This window comes from Bombina bombina, chromosome 5, assembly GCF_027579735.1.
Source record: "Bombina bombina isolate aBomBom1 chromosome 5, aBomBom1.pri, whole genome shotgun sequence".
In the NCBI taxonomy this organism is placed as follows: Eukaryota; Metazoa; Chordata; class Amphibia; order Anura; family Bombinatoridae; genus Bombina; species Bombina bombina.
The window spans coordinates 527,485,103-527,497,270 of record NC_069503.1 but is presented as its reverse complement, the minus strand read 5'-3'; the positions used below and the strand labels follow the sequence as shown (position 1 = coordinate 527,497,270).

At 40.0% G+C, this 12,168-nt stretch overlaps 1 protein-coding gene across 3 annotated transcripts in view; it reads left to right on the top strand.

Annotated features, from left to right (window-relative positions):
- The window catches only part of GOLGA4 (golgin A4), a 319,091-nt gene that overhangs the window by 48,277 nt on the left and 258,646 nt on the right, over positions 1–12,168 (top strand). For all 3 annotated transcript variants that reach the window (XM_053714445.1, XM_053714446.1, XM_053714444.1), the window contains one exon: positions 868–936. In XM_053714445.1, the coding sequence (XP_053570420.1) occupies positions 868–936 (69 nt within the window). The remainder of the gene's footprint in view (positions 1–867; positions 937–12,168) is intronic.

Genomic DNA, 12,168 nt, shown 5'->3' with positions numbered 1-12,168 from the left:
AGTGCACTTCACTTTACTCACATGTGCTTGAAACAGACATAGTATGGCAATGCTTGCTTTATAAGCACTCTTATAGGGACACTAAACCCACATTTTTTCTTTCATGATTCAGATAGAGCATGACATTTTAAGTAACTTTATAATTTACTCCAATTGTCATTTTTTCTTTATTCTCTTGCTATCTTTATTTAAAAAGCAGGAATGTTAATCTTGGCAGCCAGACCATTTTAGGTGCAGTTCCCTGGATAGCGCCTGCTTATTGGTGGCTGACATTTAGCCACCAATAAGCAAGCATAACCCAGGTTCTCAACCAAAAATGGGCCGGCTCCTATGCATCACATGCCTGCTTTTTAAATAAAGATAGCAAGAGAATGGAGAAAATTTGATAATAGGAGTAAATTAGAAAGTTGCTTAAAATGTCATGCTCTATCTGTATCATGAAATAAAAACTTTGGGTTTAGTGTCCCTTTAAGGACTGCTGAATGAAGGCACTGTACCTTATATAGCATAAAGTATACATAACATACAAGATTTTGTGGTGTGCTTACTAAAGAGCTCTGTGTATGTGCAATAGCTGTTTATTCTACCCCTTAGTTTATGAGCAGCACCGGGAGAACATTTTGTATATTGCTGAACTGCTCAGACTTGCAGTGATGCATTAATGCTCATGCATGGTATCCACATCCCTTTAAGAAGTACAGAGGCTTAGAAGTTTAGGTAATATAGCTGTGTGTTCTTAAAGTTTTTTTAGTAATGGTTTATTTATTGTAGAGATCATAATCTGAATGTCTTGTATACAGTCATTCAAATACTTTTAAGTATTTTATAAATGTTTTTTTTTTTTTTTAATAAAAAATAACAAAACAGAATGCAGCAACACTGGCAGGTGCTAGGTCATCAGACAACATCAATGGAAACGATGCTTCATCCAGTCAGGTGAGTGGGTGTTGTGTACATAATTGTTACTATTTTCTACTACTTTAACTTTATTTAAAGGACCAGTAAGTACAGTCGATTTGCATAATCAACAAATGCATGATAAAAATGCAATGCAGTAGCACTAAAGAGACACTAAAGTCAAAATTGAACATTCATGATTCATATAGAGCATGCCGTTTTAAAGGGACATAAAACAAGTTGGGATAGAGACAAAATATAATATGAACTTTAATTACTTTACCTGCAAATTTATACTGCAGTGCCTCACCATTAACCCTTTCTTTTTAGTTTCTGAATTGTAAAGCTCTAACTCCCCCCACACATTTCCTTCTATGGCTGTATCTATATCTATTGTTGTTTTGGTAGAATGCAAAAGTGAACAGGGTTTATCTGCTGAAGCATGACTAGAAGTTGTGAACTCAGTTGAAATACAATGCCTGGCCAGCAGGAGGAGGCAAAGGGCACCCCAACAGAGCTAAACAAAAAGGAAGTATAATAATGTATCCTCCTGGTAACTTAATACCCATACACTGCCAACCTTAAAACACAAATTATCCCAAATTAATTTGCAAAAAGATAAACAACAAAATAAAGGTGGCGCAAATGCTGGTCTGGTGAAAGAGCTATTAAACAGTAACAGCTATAAAATATCTCTGACTGGGCCACTATGAAACAAATAAGTGATATCTATAACATAAGTGAATAAATACAGGTTTTCTCTTGTAAGGTGTATCCAGTCCACGGATCATCCATTACTTGTGGGATATTCTCATTCCCAACAGGAAGTTGCAAGAGGACACCCACAGCAGAGCTGTAATATAGCTCCTCCCCTAACTGTCATACCCAGTCATTCTCTTGCAACTCTCAACAAGCTAGGACGTTGTAGGAGAGAGTGGTTAAATATAGCTAGTTTATTTTCTTCAATCAAAAGTTTGTTATTTTTAAATAGTACCGGAGTTGTGCTATTTTATCTCAGGCAGTAAATAGAAGAAGAATCTGCCTGAGGTTTCTATGATCTTAGCAGGTTGTAACTAAGATCCATTGCTATTCTCACATATGTCTGAGGGGATTACACAGATGAGGTAACTTCAGCGAGAGAATGGCGTGCAGTTTATTCTGTTATCAGGTATGTGCAGTTATAATTTTTTCTAGAGATGGAAAACACTAGAAAATGCTGCTGATACCGGATTAATGTAAGTTAAGCCTGAATACAGTGATTTAATAACGACTGGTATCATGCTTACTCCCAGGGGTAATACCCTTATGATATTTACAATATAAAACGTTTGCTGGCATGTTTAATCGTTTTTATATATGCTTTGGTGATAAAACTTTATTGGGGCCTAGTTTTTTCCACATGGCTGGCTTAAATTTTGACTAGAAATAATTTCCACTGTTGTAGTATAAAAGTTACAGTTGGTGCAGTTAAAATTACAAACTGTGACATCCAGCTTCCCTCAAAGGCCCTCTGAATGCTATAGGACATCTCTAAAGGGCCCAAAGGCTTTCCAAAGTCGTTTATTGGGGAAGGTAGGGCCACAGCTTGCTGTGGCAGTTGGTTGTGACTGTTAAACGTCTATTTTGTTTTTTTGATCCGTTTTTTGAACTAAGGGGTTAATCATCCATTTGCAAGTGGGTGCAATGTTCTGTTAGCTTATTATACACACTGTAAAAATTTCGTTTGATTTACTGCATTTTTTCACTGTTTTTCAAATTCTGACAAAATTTGTTTCTCTTAAAGGCACAGTACCGTTTTTTATATTTGCTTGTTAACTTGATTTAAAGTGTTTTCCAAGCTTGCTAGTCTCATTGCTATTCTGTATAAACATGTCTGACATAGAAGAAACTCCTTGTTTATTATGTTTAAAAGCCATGGTGGAACCCCCTCTTAGAATGTGTACCAAATGTACTGATTTCATTTTATGCAATAAAGATAATTTTCTGTCTTTAAAAAAATGTATCACCAGAGGAATCTGACGAGGGGGAAGTTATGCCGACTAACTTTCCCCACGTGTCAGACCCTTTGACTCCCGCTTAAGGGACTCACGCTCAAATGGCGCCAAGTACATCAAGGGCGCCCATAGCGTTTACTTTACAAGACATGGCGGCAGTCATGGATAATACACTGTCAGCGGTATTAGCCAGACTACCTGAACATAGAGGTAAGCGAGATACCTCTGGGGTGAGACAAAATGCAGAGCATACTGACGCTTTAAGAACCATGTCTGATACTGCCTCACAAAATGCAGAAGCTGAGGAAAGAGAGCTTCAGTCAGTGGGTGATGTTAATGACTCAGGAAAGATACCTGATTCTAATATTTCTACATTTAAATTTAAGCTTGAACACCTCCGCGTGTTGCTTAGGGAGGTTTTAGCTGCTCTGAATGACTGTGATACCATTGCAGTGCCAGAGAAATTGTGTAGACTGAATAAATACTTTGCAGTGCCGGTGTGTACTGATGTTTTTCCAAATACCTAAAAGGTTTACAGAAATTATTAATAAGGAATGGGATAGACCAGGTGTGCCGTTCTCTTCCCCTCCTATTTTTAGAAAAATGTTTCCAATAGACGCCACCACATGGGACTTATGGCAGACAGTCCCTAAGGTGGAGGGAGCAGTTTCTACTCTAGTAAAGCGTACTACTATCCCTGTCGAGGACAGTTGTGCTTTTTTAGATCCAATGGATAAAAAAATTAGAGGTTACCTTAAGTAAATATTTATTCAACAAGGTTTTATCCTACAGCCCCTTGCATGCATTGCCCCTGTCACTGCTGCTGCGGCGTACTGGTTTGAGTCTCTGGAAGAGGCTTTACAGGTAGCGACTCCATTGGATGACATACTTGGCAAACTTAGAGCACTTAAGCTAGCCAATTCTTTTATTCTGATGCCATTGTTCATTTGACTAAACTAACGGCTAAGAATTCTGGTTTTGATATACAGGCGCGCAGAGCGCTATGGCTTAGATCATGGTCAGCTGACGTGACTTCAAAATCTAAGCTACTTAACATTCCCTTCAAGGGGCAGACCCTATTCGGGCCTGGTTGAAGGAGATTATTGCTGATATCACTGGAGGAAAAGGTCATGCCCTTCCTCAGGACAGGTCCAAATCTAGGGCCAAACAGTCTAATTTTCGTGCCTTTCAAAACTTCAAGGCAGGTGTGGCATTAACTTCCTCTAATAATAAACAAGAGGGAACTTTTGCTCAATCCAAGGCGGTCTGGAGACCAAACCTGACATGGAAAAAAGGTAAGCAGGTAAAAAAGCTTGCTGCTGCCTCTAAGACAGCATGAAGGAACGGCCCCCTATCTGGGAACGGATCTAGTAGGGGGCAGACTTTCACTCTTTGCCCAGGCGTGGGCAAGAGATGTTCAGGATCCCTGGGCGTTGGAAATTATATCCCAGGGATATCTTCTGGACTTCAAAGCTTCCCCCCCAAAAGGGAGATTTCACCTTTCACAATTATCTGCACACCAGATAAAGAGAGAGGCATTCTTACACTGTATACGAGTCCTCCTAGTTATGGGGGTGATCCATCCAATTCCAAAGGAGGAACAGGGACAGGGTTTTTATTCAAATCTGTTTGTGGTTCCCAAAAAAGAGGGAACCTTCAGACCAATTTTGGATCTAAAGATCTTAAACAAATTCCTCAAAGTTCCGTCGTTCAAGATGGAAACTATTCGTACCATCCTACCACTGATCCAGGAGGGTCAATATATGACTACAGTGGATCTAAAGGATGCTTATCTTCACATTCCAATACACAAAGATCATCATCGGTTTCTCAGGTTTGCCTTTTAAGACAGGCATTACCAGTTGTAGCTCTTCCCTTGGGATTAGCTACAGCCCCAAGAATCTTTACAAAGGTTCTAGGGTCACTTATGGGGGTCCTAAGGCCGCGGGGCATAGCAGTAGCCCCTTATTTAGACGACATCCTGATACAGGCGTCAAACTTCCAAATTGCCAAGTCTCATACGGACGTAGTACTGGCATTTCTGTGGTCGCATGGGTGGAAAGTGAACGAGGAAAAGAGTTCTCTATCCCCACTCACATGAGTTTCCTTTCTAGGGACTCTGATAGATTCTGTAGAAATGAAAATTCACCTGACGGAGTCCAGGTTATCAAAGCTTCTAAATTCCTGCCGGGTTCTTCATTCCATTCCGCGCCCTTCGGTGGTTCAGTGTATGGAAGTAATCGGCTTAATGGTAGCGGCAATGGACATAGTGCCGTTTGCACGCTTACATCTCAGACCGCTGCAACTATGCATTCTCAGTCAGTGGAGCGGGGATTACACAGATTTGTCCCCTCAACTGAATCTGGACCAAGAGACCAGGGATTCTCTTCTCTGGTGGCTATCTCGGGTCCATCTGTCCAAAGGTATGACCTTTCGTAGGCCAGATTGGACAATTGTTACGACAGATGCCAGCCTTCTAGGTTGGGGTGCAGTCTGGAACTCCCTGAAGGCTCAGGGATCGTGGACTCAGGAGGAGTCTCTCCTTCCATTAAATATTCTGGAACTAAGAGCGATATTCAAGGCTCTTCAGGCTTGGCCTCAGTTAGCAACTCTGAGGTACATCAGATTTCAGTCGGACAACATCACGACTGTAGCTTACATCAACCATCAAGGGGGAACGAGAAGTTCCCTAGAGATGTTAGAAGTTTCAAAAATAATTTGCTGGGCAGAGATTCACTCTTGTCACCTATCAGCTATCCATATCCCAGGTGTAGAGCACTGGGAGGCGGATTTTCTAAGTCGTCAGACTTTTCATCCGGGAGAGTGGGAACTCCATTCGGAGGCATTTGCACAACTGATTCATCGTTGGGGCAAACCAGAACTGGATCTCATGGCGTCTCGCCAGAATGCCAAGCTTCCGTGTTACGGATCCAGGTCCAGGGATCCCAAGGCGACACTGATAGATGCTCTAACAGCGCCCTGGTCTTTCAACCTGGCTTATGTGTTTCCACCGTTTCCTCTGCTCCCTTGACTGATTGCCAAGATCAAGCAGGAGAGAGCATCGGTGATTCTGATAGCACCTGCGTGGCCACGCAGGACCTGTTATGCAGATCTAGTGGACATGTCATCCTTTCCACCATGGTCTCTGCCTCTGAAACAGGACCTTCTATTTCAGGGTCCTTTCAACCATCCAAATCTAATTTCTCTGAGGCTGACTGCCTGGAGATTGAACGCTTGATTTTATCAAAGCGTGGCTTCTCCGAGTCAGTTATTGATACCTTAAGACAGGCACGAAAGCCTGTCACCAAGAAAATTTACCATAAGGTATGGCGTAGATATCTTTATTGGTGTGAATCCAAGGGTTACTCATGGAGTAAGGTCAGGATTGCTAGGATATTATCTTTTCTCCAAGAAGGTTTGGAAAAAGGATTGTCAGCTAGTTAAGCGTCTGGCAGATGTTCCAGACGTTAATGCATTTTGTCAGGCTTTAGTTAGAATCAAGCCTGTGTTTAAACCTGTTGCTCCACCATGGAGCTTAAACTTGGTTCTTAAGGTTCTTCAAGGAGTTCCGTTTGAACCTCTTCATTCCATAGATATCAAGCTTTTATCTTGGAAAGTTCTTTTTTTGGTAGCTATTTCCTCGGCTCGTAGAGTCTCTGAGCTATCTGCCTTACAATGTGATTCTCCTTATCTGATTTTTCATACGGATAAGGTAGTCCTGCGTACCAAACCTGGGTTCTTACCTAAGGTGGTATCTAACAAGAATATCAAACAAGAGATTGTTGTTCCATCCTTGTGTTACACAATTTGGACGTGGTCCGTGCTTTAAAGTTTTACTTACAAGCTACTAAAGATTTTCGTCAAACATCTGCTTTGTTTGTTGTCTACTCTGGACAGAGGAGAGGTCAAAAGGCTTCGGCAACCTCTTTTTCTTTTTGACTAAGAAGCTTAATCCGCTTAGCCTATAAGACTGCTGGACAGCAACCTCCTGAAAGGATTACAGCTCATTCCACTAGAGCTGTGGCTTCCACTTGGGCCTTTAAAAATTAGGCTTCTTTTGATCAGATTTGCAAGGCGACGACTTGGTCTTCGCTTCATATTTTTTCAAAATTTTACAAATTTGATACTTTTGCTTCTTCGGAGGCTATATTTGGGAGAAAGGTTTTACGGGCAGTGGTTCCTTCCATTTAAGTTCCTGCCTTGTCCCTCCCTTCATCCGTGTACTTTAGCTTTGGTATTGGTATCCCACAAGTAATGGATGATCCGTGGACTGGATACACCTTACAAGAGAAAACACAATTTATGCTTACCTGATAAATTTATTTCTCTTGTGGTGTATCCAGTCCACGGCCCGCCCTGTCATTTTAAGGCAGGTAATTTTTAAATTTAAACTACAGTAACCACTGCACCCTATGGTTCCTCCTTTCTCGGCTTGTTTTCAGTCGAATGACTGGCTATGACAGTTAGGGGAGGAGCTATATTACAGCTCTGCTGTGGGTGTCCTCTTGCAACTTCCTGTTGGGAATGAGAATATCCCACAAGTAATGGATGATCCGTGGACTGGATACACCACAAGAGAAATAAATTTATCAGGTAAGCATAAATTGTGTTTTAAAGAAATGTGTTAATAACAATGTTTAATAAATGAGGTTTAAAAACCAGTTAACAGGAATCAATCCGGAAACTAACTATTATCTGCATTCACACTCACTATCATTCATACACAGAGCTCTGTGATCAAAAAACCTGTTCTCCTTCACTATTGAGTGTAGCGGTTCTAGCCGATCTCTGTAGATTACGAATTTAGATCAATATAGATCAATATATACCTTGTGAGCGCTCAGTGGTATATTATCTTTTCTGGGTACTTATTGCCACTCGATTTGGCATTCGTTTCCCCTCTTCCTGGCTGATTCACAGCCTATTGTGGATACAGTAAAGTGGTGGTGTCTTGTTTCAGATACAGCATTCTCTACGCATTTCAGCTGCAAAGCCTTTATCAAGATCAGCTACAAAGCCTTTATCAAGATGCAGATAATAGTTTGTTTCCGGATTGATTTCTGTTAACTGGTTTTTACCCTAAAAACCTTGTTTATTAAACATTGTTATTAACAAATTTCTTTGAGACCTGTATTTATTCACTAAATGTTATAGATATCACTTATTTGTTTCATAGTAGCCCAGTCAGAGATATTTTTTTAGCTATAACACCTGTTACCGTTTAATAGCTCTTTCACCAGACCAGCATTAGCATTTGCGCTATCCTTTATTTTGTTGTTTGTACCCCAGCAGAGCTGTTCAGTGTCACTTCCCTTACCCATAATCCCCAGTCATTCTCTTTGCCTTTGTCAATGGAGGATGTGCGAAGATGGTGTCTGAAGATATTAATCCTTTTATGGGTACTTTCCCTCCAAGCAAGGATTGGGGCTAAACTGTGTCAATGTCAATCTCTTTAGTAAGAATAATGGTGGCTATTAGCAGTTAGAAATCAGCAAGTTTGTCTTTGCTTTATTTCTAACACTATTGCTACCCCGTTCTAGAAAACCAAGGTTGGTTACTTTTTCTTTGACTGCAGGTCCCATCTGAGATCGACTGAATCAGTCAAACCTTGAGTTGGTGAGAATAATGAAGACTTCTAACCGTAAGTCCCTGTATCCCTGCCCCCATGGCTTGTGGCCTAACGAGGCATGATAGGGGTGAGGGACTTTTTATTTATTTGCTGGGTAACCTCTAGTGAGGGAGGGCAATGAGGGAAGGTGATATATTGGCCTCAAACTATGACTTCTAGTGAAGTTTGTTAAATTCTGGGCTTGGATTCTCCCTCCCTGTAGCGGCGGTTTTTCATCTCTCCTTATAAATTAATCAGAGACAACCGCACGCTATTATTCTAATAGGCACACAGTTCAGGGTCCCTCTCAGGTAAGGGTTTTTTAATCGGCCTTTTTCCATTATTTATTGATGCGTATCCTTGAAAGGGGATATTAAGGGTTAAGATGTACTCATTGTGTGAGGTTTCACTTTTTTATTATCCCTTATTTATAGAGCTAAATTCGGCTTGAGTTTAAGTAGCTGATGCTCTTTTAAATTCCTGTTTGGGTAATGTATTTCTAGACTTAATCTTTTTCTAAGTCTCAGAGTATGTAACTTTCTCTGCATGGCGGCAGATAGTTACGTATCTGTGGATAGATTGGCGCCATTTGTCTCAGGGGGAATCGTCATAGTTTCCAGTGTTAGGAGCTGAATATGGGCATCTCCCCTCTGCAGTGCATCACCAGCGGTTCCAGTTTTATTGAGCCCCTCTGTAACTCCTTATTAGCACGGACAAGTATCAGCTCTTTTCTTGTCGGGCGGTTACCGCTCACTTAATGAGATGCGCCTTTTTGTTTAATATGACGGCACCATTTGTTTCCTTATTTCAGCTAGGATGTAATTATGGCGGCAGTGAGTTTTGATTTTAGTTGATCGCTTCTAGCGCCATTTGTCCGCACTCTGTGCAGCGTTTTTTCCCTGCTAGATCTCTTAGTTATTGAGACTTTTTATTTTGCCTTTATGAGTTGAGGAGTGTTCTTGTAGTGCTCTGTCACACTCGCAAGACTTCAGGGAATTATTTGTTGAATTACTTTTAGGCGCTTAGACTTAGCGATCCTTTAAGTTGGTTTTTGAATCTCCAAATATCCTTTGTCTGATAATTTAAGACTCTATGTGGAAGCGAAGGGTTTTTGGACATCTTTCATCAGTTTGTCCTCATTTATATATTTTATCTGCACATTAAAACAATGCATTTTTATTTCACCGAAATCTCCTGGTTTTTGCTGCCATCTGGTGGCAGTTTTTATGTAAAGGTTCAATCACATTTTAAATATTTTTTTATGTACCTTTCAACATGGAGATTAATGTGCAGTTAGTAACATGTAAGACCCTTAAAGGGATACTAAACCCTAATTTTTTTCTTTAATGATTCAGATAGAGCATGCAATTGTAAGCAACTTTCTAATATACTCCTACTATCAATTTTTATTCGTTCTCTTGTTATATTTATTTAAAAGTAGGAATTTAAACCTTAGGAGCCATCCCATTTTTAGGTTCAGCACCATGGATAGCACTTGCTATTGGTGGATACAGTTAGAAAACCAATAATTAAGCATAACCCAGGTTCTCAACCAGAAATGGGCCGGCTCTTAAGCTTTACATTCCTGCTTTTTAAATAAATTAAGAAAATTTGATAATAGGAGTAAATTAGAAAGTTTTTTTTTTAAATTGCTGTTCTATCTGAATCATTAAAGAAAAAATTTGGGTTTAGTGTCCCTTTAAAGGGTTAGAAAATTATGCAAATTTTAACCTAATTAAAACACATTATTATAACAACTATGATATATTCTATCAAATAAAAGTGTTTGTGGTGAAAAACAAAGCTTCTACATACTATTATTTTTATTTTAAAGTTGTTATAAAAAGAGGGATAATGACCACCCACAAAAGGAGGGGTAGTTTATGTTGATCCTGCTACCGCCGCCCCCCCCCCCCATCCAATGGCAAAGCGTTTGGTTCCCATGATTTTAATATTAATTTCAGCCCACAGCGGATGCGTACTTGCTTAATAAGGAATTTACATGCGCACTACAGTGGCCATATTTTTAGTTTGTAAGTAATTTGTAGTACTCCATATAACATGCTGGTTAGTCTAGGGGTACTTTGTGTACTTACCTCAAACCGACACTGCTAAATCTGCTGCTGCTCCTTCCTCGTTAACGTCCATGGTCCCCAGAACTTCAGCGCTTTGGTGCGCCACTCACGATCCACATGTCCACCCGTCCACCCAGCATCTGGCACTTGGATTGTGACGCGCTGCTAGAGAAAGTAGAGGGGGGATGATTCTGCGCACGCATGGGCAATTGAATAATAGTTTTAATGCGCATGCGGGCCGCCATGATTTCTACCTAGGTAGAACATCATAATAGGGCTCATATAACGAACAAAAATGGGTTTGGCACAGTAGTAATTTTAGAAATAAAATAACAATAAAATGAAAGAAATCTTTAAAAAGGTACCAATTAGAAATAGGTTTATTATTTACAGAAGTTTTGAACAAGTTAAAGAAGTTTTTTTTGGTTTACTATCCCTTTAACTACCTAGTGCCCTCTAGAGCTATTGTGTTTATAATTTTTATTTCACCGTAGCTTATATAATACAGGGGCTCCGTATACTAGTCTCCCTCATAGGAGGAGATTTTTAATTGTCCGTGTCACACTGTCATATATATTATCCTTCTTATGTATGGATACTTATTGCACATGTATGTTTTCATGCAAATATTTTTTTTATATATGTTTTCATATAGACATATAATATTATGATTTCCTCATACTGAGGTGATACCGAGTATGTCTGACATGTACGATTTCATGTAGCAGACTCAGTTTCTTAGTGTTTTAATAATATAATTTATTTAATAATAATTTATTTCTATATTTTATTTATTGAAATAATCTCCTTTAGTCTACCGCTACTCTACCCTGCCTGCACCCGATTCTGTTTGATCTCGGACATTAAGCAGAGACAGGCTTGGTCAGCTCCTGGAAAGCCAGACGGTGTAGCCTAGTGGGTCGCTCAGCTGCCCCTCATGTCAAAGGTTGCGAGTTTGAATCCAGCTGTTGCTGTGGGATCTCCATATACAGAGACCACCTGGGAAATTCTGCTGCGGTAGGATTTAAATTATGAGATGTTTGTTTTTTGACATTCATAGGTTTAATATTTTTGTTATCTATGTTGTCTAAGGAACCTTTTCCTTTATTTGGTCCTGGTCTGATTGTATTTTTTCCAGTTGGAAAGGGAGTTTTTTCTTCCTCTGGATAAGAAGGGAGATGTGGCGTAATGGTTATCTCCACCGCTCCTGAAACAGGAGGTTGTGAGTTTGAACCCAGGTAAAAGCTCCTGCTTTATTCTACTTCAATGGACAGAATTCATCCTCTACCTTTAAACCTGAGCAAGCCAATACCTCATGGAGATCTAACCAGTAAGGAGGCTTGGATTCGCCTTGTTCTAGATCTTTGGGTAGTGGATAGTCTCCCAAGGATACGGGATGGGATTCAAATCTTCCATAGACAGATTTTCCTGTACAAATTATCTGCTAACCAGGTAAAGAGAGAAGCTCTCTTAAACTGTGTGATAGATCTCACTTCTCTAGGAGTGATTGTCCCAGTTCCTCTGGCGGACCAAGGTCAAGGATTTTATTCTATCCTATTCGGGCTTCCAATGAAAGAGGGAACTATTTGACCCT